This window comes from Dipodomys spectabilis, unplaced genomic scaffold, assembly GCF_019054845.1.
Source record: "Dipodomys spectabilis isolate Male_0828 unplaced genomic scaffold, ASM1905484v1 ptg000212l, whole genome shotgun sequence".
Lineage (NCBI taxonomy): Eukaryota > Metazoa > Chordata > Mammalia > Rodentia > Heteromyidae > Dipodomys > Dipodomys spectabilis.
The window spans coordinates 890,779-911,085 of record NW_024870889.1 but is presented as its reverse complement, the minus strand read 5'-3'; the positions used below and the strand labels follow the sequence as shown (position 1 = coordinate 911,085).

At 53.4% G+C, this 20,307-nt stretch overlaps 1 protein-coding gene and 1 non-coding gene across 4 annotated transcripts; both read right to left on the bottom strand.

Annotated features, from left to right (window-relative positions):
* Positions 1-862: 862 nt before the first annotated feature.
* Positions 863-16,486, bottom strand: Znf839 (zinc finger protein 839). Of its 3 annotated transcripts, none has more exons than XM_042696920.1 (8): positions 15,661-16,486; positions 11,545-12,402; positions 9,654-9,866; positions 8,591-8,683; positions 7,739-7,888; positions 4,225-4,365; positions 3,946-4,081; positions 863-1,930 (listed from the first exon to the last, which is right to left on the bottom strand). In XM_042696920.1, exons 1-8 carry the CDS (start codon positions 15,661-15,663, stop codon positions 1,035-1,037), a joined length of 2,490 nt encoding a protein of 829 aa, XP_042552854.1. In that variant the 5' UTR covers positions 15,664-16,486; the 3' UTR covers positions 863-1,034. The 3 variants fall into 3 exon arrangements, with proteins under 3 accessions (XP_042552854.1, XP_042552855.1, XP_042552856.1); XM_042696921.1 differs by having other exon boundaries at positions 11,545-12,395; positions 15,661-15,672; XM_042696922.1 differs by having other exon boundaries at positions 1,594-1,727.
* Positions 16,487-18,657: 2,171 nt separating this feature from the next.
* On the bottom strand, positions 18,658-18,731 carry Trnai-aau. Its single transcript has one exon. It is a non-coding gene; the product is annotated as a tRNA-Ile (tRNA).
* Between the last annotated feature and the right edge of the window lie 1,576 nt (positions 18,732-20,307).

Genomic DNA, 20,307 nt, shown 5'->3' with positions numbered 1-20,307 from the left:
AATTTTAAAAAGTTTCAGACTTTTCTGCCTGGACTAGCTTTGAGCTGTAATCCTCAGATCTCAGCCTCCTGAGTAGCTAGGCTACAGGTGTGAGTCACTGGTGCCCTGCCCTAGATAGCTTTTTTTTGTTTTTTGGTCGGTCATGGGGCCTGGGCGCTGTCCATCAGTTCTTCATCTCAAGGCTAGCACTCTACCACTTGAGCCACAGGGCCACTTCTGTCCTTTTCTATTTATGTGGTGCTGAGGAATCGAGCCCAGGGTCTCATGCATGCTTGAGGCAAGCACTCTATCACCAAGCCTCCTTCCCAGCCCCATAGCTAGCTTTTTTTTTTTTTTTTTTTTGCTGGTCGTGGGAACTGAACTCTGAGCCTGGGCGCTGTCCCTCAGCTCTTCAGCTCAAGGCTAGTGCTCTACCACTTGAGCAACAGCACCACTTCCAGCTTTTTCTGCTTATGTGGTGCTAAGGAATCGAACCCAGGGCCTCATGCATGCAAGGCAAGCGCTCTACCACTGAGCCACCTTCCCAGCCCCCCCCATAGCTAGCTTTTTAACTTCTCAAATTTAACCGTCAAGAAGCTTCTAGTATAAATCAAGTCTGATGGAGAAGCAGTAGCAGTATTATCACCAGGAGAAAGGGAAAACCATTTTTTTGAGATAAGTAATGGGACTGGTAAGTAACAATGAAGTGATCTTAACTGCAAGTCACTAAATACTCCTACAAGGTATGTCACCAAGTAACATATCTGCCATTGGTACATACCTATAGTCCCAACACTCAGGAGGCTGAGGCAAGAGGATTACAAGTTGGAGGCCAGCTTGGGCAATAGTGAGACCTCAAAATAAAGCAAAACAACCAAAAACATATTGCCATGATTGTAATGAGTTCTTCTGAAAAACAGAGTAGATAGGTATTATTCTTTATAAATAAAAGGCTCATTTGTGTCAGTAGTCACATTAGAAAAATATGCCCTGCCTTATATAGGTCTTCTCTGATAAATCATATGCAGATCTAAGACTGAGATTCTGATTGCTTGTCACTGAGAGTCTCTGTTTCCACAGTGAGAAGTGTCCCTGAAGTTCCAAGATGAACCCCTTTCTGGCAGGCCCACCTTCAAGACCGGGGACCCCTCTGTGTCAGTCACTATGACCACATCCTCCTGAGACATGAGGGTACCTAGATGGGACAAGACACGTCCATCAGGGGTCTCAGTAAGAATGTTCTCTTGTCCTTCCTGGCACCTGCTGGTCACCGTGAAAGCCTGGGTGTCCCCTACAGCCACCTTACTCTCCAACTCCCCCGGACCCACACGTGCCCCCGCACAGGAGAGCTGGCTGGCTCCCCGAGCGTGGCTTCCCGTGCTCCCTGTAGCTGACAAAAGTCTGTCCAGGCCAGGCCGAGGCTCTGGCTCAGGCCCAGTGCTGGAGGCAGCATCTTCTGGGGCCATGTCCATGGGTGAAACATTGTCGAGCAGAGGGCCCGTGGCATCCACAAGCAGGACGTGGCTGGGGCAGGCCTGCTGGCCATCCAGGTGGGAGCCACTCAACTGGCCAAGGTTCACCGCCTCCGTGCCAAGCGCAGGCTCCCCTCCTGCTCTCGCTGCCATGGTGCCATGCCCGGCTGGGCGCCTCTGGCTGTCTGCAGTGTGCAGGTCTGCAGCGTGTGCGAGGGCTTTCTCTTCAGGGAGCACTGCCTCCGGGGCTGAGGGTGAACTCCCCAGCTCTTCTACCTGCGTGCAATGAGCAGGCTCAGTGACACACCGACACCGGAGTGCAGGCCCTGCACACCCACTTATCCATTCCAAGTCAGCCAACGCAGCTGCCACCAGCTTCTGGCTCGCAAGTAATGCGCCTCCATCACCATCGGAGACCATCGTCCCCAGGCTTCCGGCCCGGAGCAGAGGGGCCCGCCCGCCAACAGGGGGCGGAAAACCTGGAGAGTTCAGAAAGACACCAGTCACCACCCTCATCCCAGCCAGCACCCCCAAATGGACTTTGTCACAAACAACACGGAAACACTCCTGCTGCATGGGATGGTAGGTGGCCTTTTTTTTTTTTTTTCTATATTAGTCCTTAGTATCAATTCCCAGAGGCAGATTTTTATCCTAAAAATATAGTCCAAGAATACTTGGCAATGGTTTCATTCCAATGCTGAGCAACTCACCAGTGGTCTCCACCAAAACGAGCAGCAGGTCACTTGGGAGTTTTCCAGTCTAATCACGTCCATGCCTACCCTGGAACCCTTGACCCCACATTTCAAAACAACCTCTCAGGTACTCTGACTACATGCCCAGCCAAGAGCCACAATCTTTTTTTTTTTGGTCGGTCGTGGGGCTTGAACTCTGGGCCTGGGCGCTGTCCCTCAGCTCTTCAGCTCAAGGCGAGCGCTCTACCACTTGAGCTACAGCGCCACTTCTGGTTTTCTGGTGGTTTATTGGAGATAGGAGTCTCATGGTCTCTCCTGCCTGGGCTGGCTTTGAACCGCGATCCTCAGATCTCAGCCTCCTGAGTAGCTAGGATTACAGGCGTGAGCCACCCGCACCCGGCTTCTTTTTTTTTTTTTTTTTTGGTCAGTGCTGGGGCTTGAATTCAGTTACTGGGGCCATCTCTGAGCTTTTTTTTTTTTTTTAATCCTCTGGTCGTGGGGCCTGAACTCTGGGCCTGGGCGCTGTCCCTCAGCTCTTCAGCTCAAGGTTAGCACTCTACCACTTGAGCCACAGTGCCACTTCCAGCTTTTATGTGCTTATGTGATGCTGAGGAATCGAACCCAGGGCCTCATGCATGCAAGGCAAGCACTCTACCACTGAGCCACCTTCCCAGCCCCCCCCTTTTTTTTGCCAGTCATGGGCCTGAACTGTGGGCATGGGCGCTGTCCCTCAGCTCTTTAGCTCAAGGCTAGCACTCTACCACTTGAGCCACAGCACCACTTCCAGCTTTTTCTGTTTATTGGATACTGAGGAATGGAATCCAGGGCTTCATGTATGCTAGGTGAGCACTCTGCCACTAAGCCACATTCTCAGCCCAAGGGCCACAGTCTTGAGGTCAGCACCCTGAGGGTGAGGGGGGGGCCTTACTCAGTCTTTGTCCTTGGACACCTGGGACAAGGACAATTCAGGATGTGTGTGTGTGTGTGTGTGTGTGTATGAACACTTAAGAACTGCAAGCTAAATGGAAGTGAACTAAAACATGGATTACTTTGCTTCCAAGTGGAGCTAAAATGTGAAAGTGACTCCTTGAGCAGGTGTGTTGCACACCCATGTTGGTTGGTCCCACTGAACAGATCAGCTTTCCCCAGTAATAAGTTCGAAAACGGAGACTGCCTCTGCCAGTCTGAGACCTGAGGATCAGGCCAGGCATCGGGTGGCGGACAAGACCTTTTTATAAGGGCTGGGATGTCACTTAGTGGTAGAATGGTAGAGTATTCATCTAGCAGGCATTTTTCACATGCACAGAAGATAGGGTCTGGTTACAGCCAGAAGGAAAAGCTAAAATCTTGTTTTCAAATGTTAAATTTTACCCGTCAGAGCCAAGTCTCATGAAAACCAAGTCATAAGTGCCTGTGTTTTGGGGGATTTTTTTTTGGTCTTGTTTGTTTTATCAGTTGTAGAGCTTGAACCTGGGTCCTGGGCACTGTCCCTGAGCTGTTTTTGCTCAAGACTAGTACTCTACAAACTTTGAGGCACAGCCCCACTTCCAGCTGGTGTCTGTGGTCTTTGGGTCCCATTTCTGCCCAACCTCTTGGACCAGCCTGGTGGTACCCACTCACCACCACAAGTGACTCTTCACTTTAAAAGAAAGCTCTAAAAATATCAAAGGCCTGAAGACTCTTGGGACATGAACATGGAAAGAGTGTTGGGAGATTGGGACCAAATCTGAGAGACCAAAAAGTTCTCTTAAATCCAGCCGCGGGGGCCCTTAACCTGGGGAGAGCCCAAGAAGCCGTTTTACCCTCACAGGCAGCTGTGACACACAAGGGCCTGGACTCCTCTAGGTCTCTGCTGTCCACCACAAGAGGCTCAGGGCTGTCTGATGGCCCCACTAGTCTTCGGGGCCTCTTCTCTGTGGCCAGCCCCTCGCCTGCAGCCTGAGAAGAGAAGAGTCCCTTCAGCTGAAATCCAGAAGTGAGGAGAGCCCTGCACCCCTCCTCCCTGAGAGGAGCACTGTGAACTGACCACACCGCCCTGCAACCCAGTGGTGCCAGCGTGGCACCACTACAGCGATGCCCACCTCACACTCCCTCTTCTGTCTGCCGGCTCCCTCTAGCTTGTCCACGTGCATCTCCGCGCTAACATGCTTCCGTGCAGTACAGTCTGGGTGTATTTCTTTCTGCTGCAGAAATTCTTCTGTGATTCCTAATGACTCAGCAACCTGAAGAGAAAGGGACCAGGACACATAAGCCTTGCTTGAAGCAGACACAAGTCAGTGGCTTCACTGATTCTTGTTTTTTTTTTTTTGGTCGGTCGTGGGGCTTGAACTCTGGGCCTGGGCGCTGTCCCTCAGCTCTTCAGCTCAAGGTGCGCGCTCTACCACTTGAGCTACAGCGCCACTTCCAGTTTTCTGGTGGTTTATTGGAGATAGGAGTCTCACGGTCTCTCCTGCCCGGGCTGGCTTTGAACCTCGATCCTCAGATCTCAGCCTCCTGAGTAGCTAGGATTACAGGTGTGAGCCACCAGCGCCCAGCTTGATTCTTTTTTTTTGGATCCAGTCGTGGGGCCTGAACTCTGGGCCTGAGTGCTGTCCCTCAGCTCTTCAGCTCAAAGCTAGCGCTCTACTACTTGAGCCACAGCACCACTTCCGGCTTTTTTCTTTTTGCGTATGTGGTGCTGAGGAATCGAACCCAGGGCCTTAAGCATGCAAGGCAAGTGCTCTGCCACTGAGCCAACTTCCCAGCCCAAATTAATTATTTATTTTTTGGTCGGTCGTGGGTCTTGAACCCTGGGCCTGGGCGCTGTCCCTCAGCTCTTCAGCTCAAGGCTAGCACTCTACCACTTAAGCCACAGCGCCACTTCCTTCACTGATTCTTAAGAATGAATGGCTGCGTTTAAATCCGTAAGGCTTCTTTACACAGTGAGGTGCCACCTCACAATGAGAAAAACGAAGATGAAGAAAGCTGCATGAAAAGCTGATGGTAGTGGCTCAGTGGTAGAGTGCTTGCCTAGCATGCATGAGGCCCTGGGTTTGATTCCTTAGCACCACATAAGTAGAAATAGCCAGAAGTGGCACTGTGGCTCAAGTGGTAGAGTGCTAGCCTTGAGCTGAAGAGCTGAGGGACAGCGCCCAGAGTTCAGGAGAGTTCAGGCCCCATGACTGACAAAAAAAAAAAAGGAAGAAAAAGAAAATTCAAAGGCTTATAAGGAAATATTCTAAATAACTTGTGTAAAACAATAATGACATCCTCCCAAAATAACAAAACTAAACAAAATCCCTGTGCTCAGATCTCATCATGGCTGGATGGAGGCTGCTTGCTACAGAAGTCCCTGCAGAGCTACGGTGATGAAGCCTTCCTCCTCTTTTTAAAAAAAATTTTATTTTATTGTAAAGATGCTATATAGGGGCTGGGGGTGGCTCAGTGGTAGAGCGCTTGCCTTGCATGCATGAGGCCCTGGGTTCCATTCCTCAGCACCACATAAGCAGAAAAAGCCGGAAGTGACACTATGGCTCAAGTGGTAGAGCACTAGCCTTGAGCTGAAGAGCTGAGACACAGTGCCCAGGCCCAGAGTTCAGGCCCCACAACCAACAACAACAACAAAAGATGCTATACAGAGGGGTTACAGTTACACGAGTAAGGTAATGAATAAATTTCTTGTCCAGCATTGGTACCCCCTCCTTTGTTGTTCTCCCACTATCCCTTTCTTCCCCCGCCTCTCTTACTGCCCCCCCCCCCCTCACTGAGACCAGCACATCCCTCAGGTTAGTTCAACAGCAGGACAGTGAACAGCAATATGGCCTTTTTTGTTGTGTGTGTGACCATTGTTAAATAAAGGAGGGTCTGGTCTAACTAAGCCACAACCGTTTTGTGAGAGCCCCGAAGGACCTTTCAGTAAACATTCCTCTTTCACAGAGCAGAAGCTGAGACCTGGAGGGGCTGAGGATTGGGCTCAGTGAGGGGCTTGCTGCATAGACCCAACACCAGTCACTGAGAAAAGTCACGAGGTGGCAGGGTCACGTGATCCATGCTACACCCAGCCCGAGGCTTTCTCTAAAATTGGCAAAACCTGGTGGCTCCAAACTTACTTTTTTTTTTTTTTTTTTTTGGGTCCAGTAGTGGGGCCTGAACTCTGGGCCTGGGCACTGTCCTTCAGCTCTTCAGCTCAAGGCTAGCGCTCTACTTGAGCTACAGCGCCACTTCCGGCTTTTTTCTTTTTGCATATGCGGTGCTGAGGAATGGAACCCAGGGCCTCATGCATGCAAGGCAAGCGCTCTACCACTGAGCCATCTTCCCAGCCCCCAAACTTACTTTTTAAAAAAAATTTTTTTGTGCAGGTCCTGGGCTTGAACTCAAGGCCTGGATGCTGTCCCTGAGCTGCTTTTGCACAAAGCTAGCACTCAAGCACTTGAGCCACAGCACCACTTCTGGCTTTTTCTGAGTAGTTTATTGGTGATAAGAGTACCACGGAGTTTCCCACCCGGGCTGGCTTTGAAGCATGGTCCTCAGATCTCGGATTACTGGTGTGAGCCACTGGCTCTGGCACCCAACTCAAGCTTCCTGTCTGGTAAATGAGCCAATCTACTAAAGGCTATGACAAGTGCACTGCTGGCCCGGGCCACAGCCCCAGAGGCACCCGAGAGCCAGAGGAACACAGGGGTTGGTTTTTTTCTTTTTTTTCTTTTCTTTTTTTTTTTTTTGGGGGGGGGGTCCGGTCATGGGGCCTGAACTCTGGGCCTGGGCGCTGTCCCTCAGCTCTTCAGCTCAAGGCTAGCGCTCTACCACTTGAGGAACAGCGCCACTTCCAGCTTTTTTCTTTTTGCTTATGTGGTGCTGAGGAATTGAACCCAGGGCCTCATGCATGCAAGGCAAGCGCTCTACCTCTGAGCCACCTTCCCAGCCCTGGTTTGTTTTTTTCTATTGTAGCTTATCTGCTTTTCTGCTTTTTTTTTTTTTCCAGTTCTGTGAAACAAGCCCTTTTTTTTTTTTGTCAGTCTTAGGGTTTGAACCCTGGGTACTGGCCCTGAGCTCTTCAGCTCAAGCTAGCACTCTGCCACTTGAGCCACAGCACCATGTCAGGTTTTCTGGTGGATAGTTGGAGATAAGAATCTCATGGAGCTGGGTACCAGTGGCTCACGCCTGTAATCCTAGCTACTCAGGAGGTTGATATCTGAGGATCACAGTTCAAAGACAGCTGGGCAGCAAAGTCCATGAGATTCATCTCCAATAAACCACTCAGAAAACCAGAAGTGGCACTGCTGGCCTTGAGCTGAAGAGGTGAGGGACAGCGCCCAGGCCCAGAGTTTACGTCTCATGACTGACCAAAAAAAAAAAAAAAAAAAAAGAAGTCTCACAGACTTTCCTGCCTGGGCTGGCTTTGAACCGCGATCCTCAGATCTCAGCCTCCTGAGTAGCTAGGATGACAGGCATGAGCCACCGGCGCCGGCTTACAAGCACTTATTGCTTTAATGTTAAGGAAACAGAAACTCACTAGATGGGACAGGCTAGTGGCTGAGTAAGGAGAACGGCGTCCGGAGGCACCCTTGCTGTTCCTTTGCTGGCTCTGAGTGCCGGGCTGTGCTGCAAGGCTGTTACCTTGTCATTGCTGATCTCCAGGGGCTCCCGCGGATACGGACCCGCACTGCTGAGGTAGTCTTGACATGTTTTCTTAACCAGGTTATGCAACTCTTCAAATTCCTTATAGATGGCTGGGAAAAAAGGCTTTGCTAGATGACTCTTCTCAACCTTCATGAAGACAAAGATGACAAGTAGAGTTTTACACCTGAGGCGATGACATGGAAATGCCTGAGATCAGAACTTAAACTCAGTATCTCACGTTTTTGCTCACTGGCTTGCCACTCTACCACCTGAGCCATGCTTTTAACCCCAACAAGACTAGAATGTCAAGACAGTAGGATGGATGAGGAAGTGGCCCTGTGGCTCAAGTGGTAGAGTGCTGGCCTTGAGCTGAAGGGCTGAGAGAGAGCGCCCAAGCCCAGAGTTCAAGCCCCACGACCGACAAAAAAAAAAAAGGATGGATGGATCCCTCAACCTTTGGAGCTACTGGGTGGCAGGAGCTGCCCAGTGCATTCCTGCTGCATGCCAGCACCACGCCCAGTGCGTACCTACTGTGTGCCAGCACCACACCCAGCTCTGGGAGGCAGGGTGGCCTGAGAAGAGGACCAGAAACAAACCCTTGATGTGGCAGCCAGAGAGCTCAGGGGAGGGGGCAGGCCCAGGAGTAGGGAGGGGAGGCAAAAAGGCTGAGGATGGGCTTTGGACTTGGATGTGTCCTGAGGGGCTGACAGGGCTCAGTAGGAGCACACACTGCTCTGCTGGGGAAGGGAAGTGATCCCACATGGCCGGGCTCTCTCTAAAGGAAATAGGAAGGACGCCTTTCTAAGTAACAAGTCACCCCCGCTGTTGGTGAGCACGTTGAAGACTCACCTTCATCAGAAGAAATTCATACACAGTTACGACTTGAGCCAGCCGAGGCAGCACCAATTCCACCAGATCCTCACGGCCACACTGTTGGAGAGACTACCAAGAGAAGCACTTGCTGGGAACCTTCCAACGGCAAGGGCCAATGCGACTCTGAGCAGAAGACACAGGACGTCCCCGCAAGCCAGACACTCAACCACGGACATTCTGCCTTATTAAGTAGTTCATGGCTCCATCCATTAACAAAGAACTATGGGCCAGTGCTGGTGACTTGGTCCTGTAATCCTAGCTACCCACGAGGCTGAGATCTGAGGCTAAACCATCTGAAGAAGGTCTCCGTTGCACAAGGCTGAGTAACCCTCCCTGCTCGATAAAACTCCCTTTATCTGAGCTGGGAGCCTCACCCCCAGGCAGATTCTCCTTTCCTAATAAAGCACTCTGCTCTACTCTTTTTTTTTTTTTTTTTTTTGTCGGTCGTAAGGGCTTGAACTCTGGGCCTGGGCACTGTCCCTCAGCTCTTCAGCTCAAGGCGAGCACTCTACCACTTGAGCTACAGCGCCACTTCCGGTTTTCTGGTGGTTTATTGGAGATAGGAGTCTCACAGTCTCTCCTGCCCGGGCTGGCTTGGAACCGTGATCCTCAGATCTCAGCCTCCTGAGCAGCTAGGATTACAGGCGTGAGCCACCAGCGCCCGGCTTTGCTCTACTCTTATTCATCATGGCTCCTCCAGATAGAACCCAAGAGCTGAGGAACATGGGAAATGCCCCACTGAGAAGTGATTCATTATAAACAGGTCAGCCTGTGACTGTCACTGGAATTTATCCAATGCCATCTTGTGAGCTTTTTAATTCATCAGGCTATTTTATTTTAAAGAGAGAGAGAGAGAGACAGGGTCTCATAATGTAACTGGTCTGGTCTTGACTCAGTCCTCCTGAGGGCTGTGTTAACAGGAGGTGAGCCACCATGCCAGGCTGGGATGTTTTACTTCTAAGTTCAAAAATCGAATAGTGAATTGCCATATGCCATGGTAGAGAAACAGATCTGGCCCACGGGTGTGCGAGTGATGTACCTCTTCCAGCTGGGCGCGCAGCCTGGCAGCCACCGCAGGGCGTTGGCGCAGCGCGGCTGCTCTTCCCCGCTGGCGGATGGCTCTACTGCGCTCTGTCAGGGTCTCTGAGCCTCCATGTCTCCGTCCTTGGTCCTCTGATCCCAAGAGAGCTAACTGACTCCCATTTTCTGGTTCAGGCACTCTTGTGTCTTCCACTTCCACAGACTGACCATTCTAGACAGTGTGAAACCCAAAAAGGAAAAAAAAGCTATAAAAATGCTTCACACACCATCACGTAAATTCAAAAGCACAAAACTGTCAAGTCTAAGACAAGGAACTAGCTACACTATTTCTTCCTTAATGAACTCTTAACTACTGTCAATACATCTTTTTTTCTTAAGTTTTTTTAATTGTGAAAATACCATACAGAGGGGTTACAATTACACCCTTTGTTTCCCCTTACCATCCCTGCCTTCCCATCTCCCCCGCCTCCCCGACCCTCCCAAAACTGTAAAGTTTGTTTTTCGACATGTCTTGTACATCTCATTGTTTAAACAACTTGTTTTTTCCCTTCCCCTCCCCAAATTATACCAACATCAAATACAGTGAAAGCAGGTTATGCTGTCGGGGAGGGACATACAAAGCAACACAAAAAATCATCTTATATAAATATGTTAGAAACAATAGCAAAAAAGAAAAATCATTTGAGTCCTTATCTTGGGGTTCATTTCACCTAACATCAACTTATCTGACCATTTCTGCTTGTTTCAGACCTGTCAATACATCTTTCTCAACACCATATAAGAAGATGAATCTGGGCTAACAAACCCTGGGGAGTAAGCTGGGCACAGGTGGCTCATACCTGTCATCCTAGCTACACAGGAGGCTGAAATCTGAGGATCGCAGTTCAAAGCCAACCCAGGCAGGAATGTCCGAGAGACTCATCTCCAATGAACCACAGAAAACCGCAAGTGGCTCTGGGGCTCAAGTGGTGTAGTGCTCACCTTGAGTGGTAAAGCTCAGGGACAGTGCCCAGGCCCAGAGTTCAAGCCTCCCCAAAAAACAAAAACAAAAACCCAGGTGAGGTCTGGGAATGTGGCTCAGTGGTAGAGTGTTTGCCTAGCATGCATGAAGCCCTGGGTTTGATTCCTCAGTACCACATACACAGAAAAAGCCAGAAGTGGTGCTGTGGGCTCAAGTGGTAGAGTGCTAGCCTTGAGCAACAGCAGCTCAGGGACAGTGCCCAGGTCCTGAGTTCAAGCCCCAGGTCTGGCAACAAAACAACAATATAAAAAGCCCTCAGAGATAGCGGCAGGGCCCTGGATTGGCATATAAACACACAAAAACAGTGTGAGTACAAGATTTCCTTTTACAAGATGAAATGAATCTAGAGATGGTGACATTTGTGCATTATGAATGCATCTACATAAAACCGTTGAGATCATAATTTTCATGCTATGTATATAATCACAAAAAATTTGGAAAAGTATTTTGATGTGAGAAGGTGGCCATGTGACCCATGTGTCTTATTGGGGCTTTGGGAAGGAGAGGGCGGAGAGAGACAAAGCTAAAGGCCTCTTCTGGTGGCTACTTAGAAAGCACCCTATGGACTGTCACCCCGATTCTGATCTTTCTAACACTGTCTGTGATACTGGCATCAGCCGAGCATGCACCAAGAATGCTGTGCTGGTCAGATCTAAAGAGCTGACCACGTTCCCAGCTGACGGACTCACAGTGAAGTTCCCAGGCAGAGAGCACAGAGCTCCTCCATGGCTGGCAACAGTGAGGACGAAGCCGGCCCCCAGATCCTCTGTACGCTGGTTTGGGTCCTGAATCCCCATCAGATGTCATTGTAATAGCTAAGGACGGTGGGAAGGGAGCAATAAGGACCCATCACCAGACAGAAACATACCTGCAGGCCACCCACTGCCGCATCTGCTCCTTCCTTATTGAGAGCAGCTGGTGCCCTCCACTCTGGGGAGACCAAGCCTCTGCCCCCTGCCTCCACGCACTCCTGGGTCAGGCTCCCATTAGCTTTCTCAGTGAGGGACTTCTCGGGCTTCAGCGGGCTGTGGCTGGGATTAAGCTTGAGATGCCGGGCCAGGCCTCCCTTTCCTATGTATGACTTTTCACAGGTCTGGCACTTGAAGGCCCTGGGCCGCAGCGCACAGCTCTCAAGGTGGAAGAGCGCCCACGGCTCCTTCTGCTCTTCCTCCTCTTCCACACTCAGTTCCGAGTAGTCATCGGAATCCGACGGGTGCCCATCTGCCAAGCCCTCTCTTTTGATGAATTTGTAATCTCTGGCTTTGAATTTGGGAGGGCGAGATATCCGTCCAGAGCGTGTTTTCACTTTGAGAGACCTTTTCAGTTTCCCGGTATGTTTTGCAGGCAAGCTGGACAAGGCGGGCGTCGCTGGGGGCTGGCCAGCGGCGGCCCAGGGGCTCAGGGTGGTGGCCTGCCCACTCAGAGCCGGGGCCCCCCTGGTCGGGAGCGGTTGGAGGGCGGGCAGTGGCCTCTGTACAAACACCCGACAAGCAGGAGGCTGAGGTGGGCTTCGGGGGAGGCTCGGGGGTGACCCAGTCCTCCCAAGGGGCTGCACCCTGAGCAGCTGAGGGCTGACCACACAGAGCCCCACCAGGCTGGGGTTGGTCGCAGGTGGCAGCTGGCTCTGTCTTGCTGCTTTGGGCTGGATGGTGGCAAGTGGTGGCATTGGCCTTTCATGACCTTTCGTGTCACCAGTTGTCACCTTGACACAAATGGCTTCTAGTTGCTTAAATACAGAAAGAGGAAATGGAGAAATGTTTGCTTGTCAGTGTGTCTGCCATTTTGCCCTCATCACAACCTACTGAAGAAATTGTTTTCGAAATTGTACACTTTAGACATGTAGAGCATCGCTGTAACATGGACCACATGGGTACAGTGGCCACTCACACCTTTCTGATCACAGAGCACAGGGATTCCTGTCACTTCTACAACCAACTACACAGTTCCTGCAACACTGTCAGATATAAATGAAATTAAGAGTTCATGAACCCACTTAGCCTTCCTACACAAATGCTCTGATGGTATTTAGCCTGTATCACTTCAAAAGCTATCAGTCATAATCCACTAAATGACTTCATGACTCATGAAGACATTATACCTTGTGTTAGATTTACCCGTGTGTGTGTGTGTGTGTGTGTGTGTGTGTGTGTGTGTGTGTATGCGTGCACATGTGTGTACATGCTGGTCCTGGGGCTTGAACTCAGGGTCTGGGTCCTGAACTGGGTTTTTGTTGTTGTTTTTGGTTGGTAGTGGAACCTGAACTCTGGGCCTGGGCACTGTCCCTCAGCAGTTCAGTGCTCTACTATTTGAGCCACAGTGCCACTTCTGGCTTTTTCTGCTTATGTGGTGCTGAGGAATCGAACCCAGGGCCTAATGCATGCAAGGCAAGCACTCTACCATGGAGACACCTTCCCGAGCCACCCCCCTGCCAGCTGTTTTTGCTCAAGGCTAGCACTTTACTACTTGAGCCCAGCTCCACTCCCAGCTTTTTGTTGGCTAATTAGAGATGAGTCTCATGAACTTTCCTAACCAGGCTGGCTTTGAACTGCCACCATCAGATCTGTCCCCTGAGTAGCTAGGATTATAATTATGAGCCACTGACACCCAGTTGAATTTTTTCTTTTTTTCAGTTGTGGGGCTTGAACTCAGGGCCTAGGTACTGTCCCTGACCTCTTTTTGCTCAAGGCTTGTGCTCTACCACTTTGAGCCACAGCACCATTTCCAGTTTTCTGGTGGTTCATTGGGGATGATTGTCCTGGACTTTCCTGCCCAGGCTGTCTTTGAACCGTGATCTTCAGATCTCAGCCTTCTGAGTAGCCAGGATTTACTGGTGTGAGCTATCAGCAATTTTTTTTTTGGGGGGGGGGAAGGGGGGTAGGTACCAGTACTGTAGCTTAAACTCAGGGCCTGGGCACTGTCCCTGAGCCTTTGTGCTCAAGCTCTCAGCCTCGTAGGTAGCTAGGGTTACAGGGATGAACCTCTGGCTCTGGCTGAGTGAAGATTTGTATTCTACTTTGTAGCACTGTTGCTGACCCTTCACTGGTAGAGGGTGGAGTTCAAAGGCCTGTTGGTGGGCCAGTCAGATGTGGGCCAGACCAGAAGTGATGGTTCTCAAGCGAGGGCCCACAGGGAAGGTGCTCTGACAGTGACTGAACCCCTCTCCTCCCCTTTTTTTTGGTGCTGAGGGTGAAGAAGCCAGGGCCTGAGTTATACCCAGCCCCTGGGTATATATATTTTTGATGGTCACAACTTGGGGGTGCTGTGGACAAGATGTAGGCAAAGCAGGGATGCTGATGAGATCCTCAGATTTGTCTGCCCAGGTTACCTCTAATTTGAGGATGTGGTAGAGCCAGCCTGGGCAGGATAGACCATGAGACACTTAACTTCTGATTCACCAGCAAAAGCCAGAAGTGGAGCAGCCTTGAGCAAAAAAGCTGAGCAGCACTGCCCAGGCCCTGAGTTCGAGACAGACACACACACAAACCTTTACTAAAACCAAGCTCCTGTGTGTATGGATGCTATACACAATTATCAACAGCCAGCCGACAGAATTTGATGTCTTGGTTTATGAGGTGTACAGTGCCAATGTCCAGTGAGTCCTCAGTTCCTGAACTAGTTGTGACGTAGTGACTTGATTTACTTCGCATAGCCTTCAAAAACTATTATTTCAGTCAAGGGTAGTAGTTAAAGCCTGTGATGCTAGGGCAGAGATGGGAGACTGAGGTTTAAGCAACTCTTGCAAAGCAAAAGCTCATGAGACTCCAGCTTGATGCGCGCTGGCGCATACAAGACTCCATTTTGACAAATGGCTGGGCACACCAGTGCACATTATCCCAGCAATAGGGAAGCAACAATGGCTGGGCATGGTGGCATGTGCCTAGCATCCTAGAGGCTCAAGAAAATGTAACTAGGTGGATCTCAGCCTAGACTGGCCAGGAAATTATTCAAGATCCTACTTCAAAAATGAAAAAAGGGACACTGGTGGCTCATGTCTGTAATCCTAGCTACTGAGGAGGCTAAGATCTGAGGATCATGATTCAAAGTAACCTTGGCAGAAAAGTCCATGAAAGTTGTTTTTTTTTGTTGTTGTTGTTGTTGTTGTTTTTCTGTCGGTCATAAGGCTTGAACTCTGGGCCTGGGCACCGTCCCTCAGCTCTTCAGCTCAAGGCTAGCACTATACCACTTAAGCCACTGCACCACTTCCAGTTTTCTGGGTTAACTGGAGAAAAGAGTCTCACAGACTTTCCTGCTCAGGCTGGCTTTGAACCTCGATCCTCAGATCTCAGCCTCCTGAATAGCTAGGATTATAGGTGTGAGCCACCAGCACCCAGGTTCCATGAGACTCTTATTTCCAATTAACCACCAGAAAACTGGAAGTGGTGCTGTGGTTCAAAGTGGTAGAGAGCTAGTCTTGAGCAAAAGAGCTCAAAGACAGCATGCAGGCCCTGAGTTCAAGCCCCATGACTGACAAAGGGCGGAGGATGGAGAGAGAAAGGAAGAAAGGAAGGTAGGAAGGGAAGGGAAGGAAAGAAAGGAAAAGGTGATAAAGGCATAGCTTAAGTGGTAATTGCCTGCCTAGTAGGTGTAAGGCCTTAGATCCAATCCACAGTACCATGTAAACAAGCAACAGGTAGCTGAGCTCTAAGATCGCAGCCAGAGTAGGAAAGTCCATGAGACTCTTATCTCCAATAAACTGCTCAGAAAAAGTTGGAAACGGTGCTGTAGCTCAAGAGCACTAGCCTTGAGCAAAAGAAGCTCAGGGACAGCACTTAGGCCCAAAGTTCAAGCTCTGGGACTGGTAAAACCAAAAGCAAACCCCAAAACATTATTTCATTTTACTATCAGTCACATTATCTCTTGTGACATTACCAGGTGTCATTCATTATAATAGGTGCACACGCGCGCACACACCCTGTAGTCTCAGAATGAGCAAGCAGCAAAGCTAGTGGAAGAGTTTACAAATCGGGCATAAAGACTGGCTCACCATGTGGTACTCTCTCTGGCTGTGTTTTATCACTTAGCAAAGTTTAAGTTCCCTTGGTGTCTTCTCTTCAACATTCGTCACCCCAGCCTCACCCTGGGGTGTCTCTCCAGACTGCCTCAGTCCATGCAGGCCTCTGAAGCGGATCTCCTGAGACCTGGCCTTTCAAGAGTTCCAGTGACGACTGTAAAGAGAGCCAAGGCTTTCCAGGGAGCAGAGCAGATGAGGCAGGTAAAAAGACAATGACACCACAGTGCAGGAGAAGCCTTAAGAGTCAGGGCGCCTTGAAGGCTGGAAAGAACTTTACATATGACAGAAAAACGAGCTTGCTTTTCATGGATGCATGAAGGAGGGCCCCAGAGCTCAGTGGCACTGGCAGTGTTCCTTTGAGGTGGGGACAGGGAGAGCGCTGTGACCCATGGCCCCAGCTGTCCCTTTCCTGGAACGCTTCCTCTGCTCTTCACGTTTTCTACTCAAATCCTTCTCCCAAATCTAGTCCCAACTCTGCCTTTTCATGGGTGGCTTTTGCTCCACTCAGAATAGCTCCCTTTCTCTGATCCATTTATTGTGTTGTACCTCTAGCTCTTGATCCAGGTCACTCTGTTAGATCATAAACTCCTCAAGGGTAGGTATGTCTGCTTTGTCTTTGAGGACTTCATGGCAGTGTAGGCTGGAAGATTATTGTTGTAATAGGCCACAAGATACACCATTGTGAGTGCAGGCACACTGTATGGCACTGCCATTAGATTAGCTACAGACTCCAATCCTATCATGTTGTCTGATTTATGGGATGTGGGGCTGGTGCTCTATCACTTAAGTCACAGCTCCACTACTGGCTTTTTGGTGGTTAGAGATGAGTCTCATCACACTTTCCTGTGCACGCTGGCTTCAAACTCCAATCCTCAGATCTCAGCCTCCTGAGTAGCTAGGATGACAGGCGTGAGTCACTAGCATCTGGTTCATGTTCCCTAGTTTAAGTTGCTTTCATCAGGTGGAAAATGTGTCATCACTGATCATGTGCCCAATCTCACACACCGAAGTGAAAAAGCGGCAGCCACATTCAGCAGTGTGAAGACAGGCTGTGGGGTACAGCCAAACTTTCTGGACCTGCAACACAATCACTACTCAACCTCTGAGCTGTTTGCCTCCTGTAAAACACCGATGCAAACCCACTACTGTGTGGATGCTTAGAGCTAAGTGCCTAGCCGAGTTCCTGCAGAGTAGGGGCTTTAAAAACAGGTATAGCATGGCTGGGTATGGATGGCTCATGCCTGTAATCGTTGCCACACAGGAGACTGAGATTCAAGGATTGAAGTTCAAAGGCTGCCCATGCAAGAAAGGGCATGAGACTCTTATCTCCAATTAAGCACTAAAAAAGCCAGAAGTGGGGCTGTGGCTCAAGTGGTAGAGCTCCAGCCTTGAGCAAAGAAAGCTCAGGGACAGTGCCCAGACCCTGAGTTCAAGCCCCAGGACCAGCACCAAAGGAATGTTCACCCCCCCACCTTTCTTCTTTTTTTGCAGGCGTGGTACTCACCGGGAACTATGTTGAGTATGAACTATAGATACCTTGTGGGTGGGGACGGGCGGGAAAAACTGGGGGAGAACGGGGGAAAGGGTGACACTGTCCAAAAGGAACTGTGCTCTTGACCTGACCTTCGTAACTGCAGCCCCTCCGCACATCACCTCTGTAAGAGCGGAAATCTCAGTTTAAAAGACTCAAAAAGAAACAGACTCGGGCGATCCCGGCCGCTCTGGCGCCGGCTGGGGGCCGCGCTGCACAGGTCCACGCTTGGTTCGGGCGACTCGGAGGTGACCGGTGCTTCTGCCATTTCCCAGCGTGACTGCGACGCCGGGCCGGGGTGGGCGGTGGGCCGGGGCCTCCGCGGGGGGGCCGTCCTGTGACCCCGGCGATCCCGCGGCCCCGCGTGCACCCCGCACCCCTCCCGGCGCTGGCCGAGCGCGCCCCAGCGGGCGGACACCGCTCAGCGCGGCCGCCGGGGCGCGCCGGGCGGACACACCCGCGAGACTCCGGCCCAGCGGCCGCGGAGAGACGCCCTCAAGCAGGGAGCCCACGAGCCCCAGCCAGCCTCGGGAGGCGAGGGGCCGGAGGCGGGGACCCGCGCCCTCCCCGCCCGACACGCCGCCGACGCGACCCGGGGGCCCGCGGCCGCGCGGGAGCCGGGGCCTCGGGGGCGAGGGCGGGCGGGCTCCGCGCCGGCGCCTCGGCCCCGGGCCTCCCCGCCGCGGGCCCGGCCTCACCTGGGGCGGCAGGAGGCGCGGCGGGCGCGCGGCGCCCAGGCCCCGCTGCCGGGCGGCGCGCTGGGCCGCGTCCCGCGGCGCGCAGGGCGTCACCCGCTCCAGGACCCGCCGCAGCTGCTCGGGAGCCAACGGGGCCGCGCTGCCGCCCGGGCCGGGCCGGGCCGGGCCGCCGCCGTCCTCCCGGCCGCACGCGGGGCCCGGCCCCGGCTCCGCGCCTGCCATGGAGGCCGCCGCGGGGACTCGAACCCGCATCACCTGAGAAGGCGACGCGACTGTGCGTCACGGGGGGAAAGGGCGGGCTACGGGAGCCCCACGGGCCAAAACAACTGAGGAGGCGACCGCGCCCGCCTAGGCCGCTCGGCCCCGCCCACCGTCTCCGAGGCCGGCGCCGCCCTCCCCATTCGCCGCTCCGGCCCCCTCTCCCTGCCCCTTCCCTCCCCCCCCCCCCCCCGGCCCGGACCCGCCCTCCCCTTCCACGTCCGCTGCCCCCGGAGGCCGGCCGGGCCCGGCCGCCCCCTCCCCAGCCCCGGGTGCAGCCTCCCCGCCGGCCGCATGGCGCCTTCCGCGGACCGGCCAGGGTCCCGCACCTGAGTCTCTCGGTTGAACTGGTCTCAGAAGAGCCCCAAGTCTACTTGTCTCCTCTCCCCAATGGTCTCTAAGGGTTGCAGGAGCTCGGGGTTCAGGGGCGGGAACCCGGTTTTCCTTCCCTCGCAGGGAGGAAAAAATAGCAAACTGCTATCGTGGCCCGTACGGGGATCGAACCCGCGACCTTGGCGTTATTAGCACCACGCTCTAACCAACTGAGCTAACCGGCCACTCGGCTACCCGGCGCCATCTGGACGCCTATGAGGATCTCCCTCGGCGCTCCGCCCGCCGCCCGCCGCCCGCCGCGCTCTGCTCTCCTCACAGGGCCGGGCGGCGGCGTTCACGATCAACGCCCCGGGCGAGAGGGAGAAACGGAGGCCGCGGGCTCCGGAGGTCGGGCGGCTGCCCCCGCACGCCAGCCCGCTCAGTTCCTCACGGCGGAGACCGCGCGCGCATGCGTGTTTTAGCGTCCAGCTTCACACCCGCCGGCGCGGGGCCGGCGCGCGGGCGCGGGGCGGTCCTCCCGGGAGGCCGGGGTGCGAGGATCGCGGCTCCGAGCCCGCCGGGTCGGTTCATCGCCCGTGAACCACGGAACCGACGCACAAAAGGCAGAAAGGGAGCCTGACTGGCCCTGAGGGAACGCGTGAGGCCCGCGCCCAGTTCGGTGCCGTCCCCTCGGGCCACGCCGCGGCACAGCCAACGCTGTCGCGGGGTTCGGTCGGCGCCGGGTGTCCCGGCGTGGCGTGCGCTCCGCAGCCCGGCCGGCCCGCGGCCGCCGCCCGCAGGGGCGCCAGCACCTCGAAGCCTGGCTGTCACCGAGTCAGGGTCGCGCGGGTTCGCGGGACTCAGCGGAGGGGGGGGGGCGGGAGCTGGGCCGAGCAGGTGCCTCCCCTGGCCGGGGGCGCGGTTCCGGAAGGTGGACGCCAGGGGGCAGGCGATCCCCGCTCGGGGGGGGGGGGGGGGAGCTGGGCCGAGCAGGCGGTTCCGGAAGGTGGACGCCAGGGGGCAGGCGATCCCCGCTCGGGGGGGGGGGGGGGGAGCTGGGCCGAGCAGGCGGTTCCGGAAGGTGGACGCCAGGGGGCAGGCGATCCCCGCTCGGCCCGCGCGCTCCCGGGAGGCGCGGGCAGGGCGGCAGGGCGCCCTTCCCCGCAGCCTCCCCCCTGCCCGCACAGCTCTTCCACGCACAGCCTAAGTCTCCTTCTCGGAGGAGCGCACGCGCTTTCGCACTCGCTGCGTGTCATTCGCTTCGTCTCAATGGTGGGAAGGGTGTGGTGCGCAGAGAGGGACCCAGGGCTGGGAAGGTGGCTCAGTGGTCGATCTTTGCGTGCATGAGGCCCTGAGTTCGATTCCTCAGCACCACATACGCAGGAAAGGCTGGACATGGCGCTGTGGCTCAACTGGTAGAGTGCTCGCCTTGAGCTGAAGAGCTGAGGGACAGCAGTTCAAGCCCCGGTACCATAAAAAAGAAAGCAACCTGGAAGTTTTATATTGTTTCCTTTGAAATCGATTTACAAACAGCTGTCTGCTTCTTCATTTGAAACCTTTGGTGTGGCCATAAAGACCTCTTTATTAGCTTCCAAAGGTGCCTTAACAAAGCAGGCAAGCTCAGGTGGCTTAGGAAAGCACCCCGAGTTCTGGGGTGGGGGCCAAGTTTCCCCCCCCCCAAGGCCTGGCAGGCCTGGTTCTTCCTGAGGCTGAGCGCTCCTGCATCCCAGACCTGTCTCTGTTTCCAGCGTGGTTGGCAATCTCTGCCTCCTTTGGCATCCACAGAAGCGGTGCGTGGCCCCTTGGGTGTCTGCCCAATCT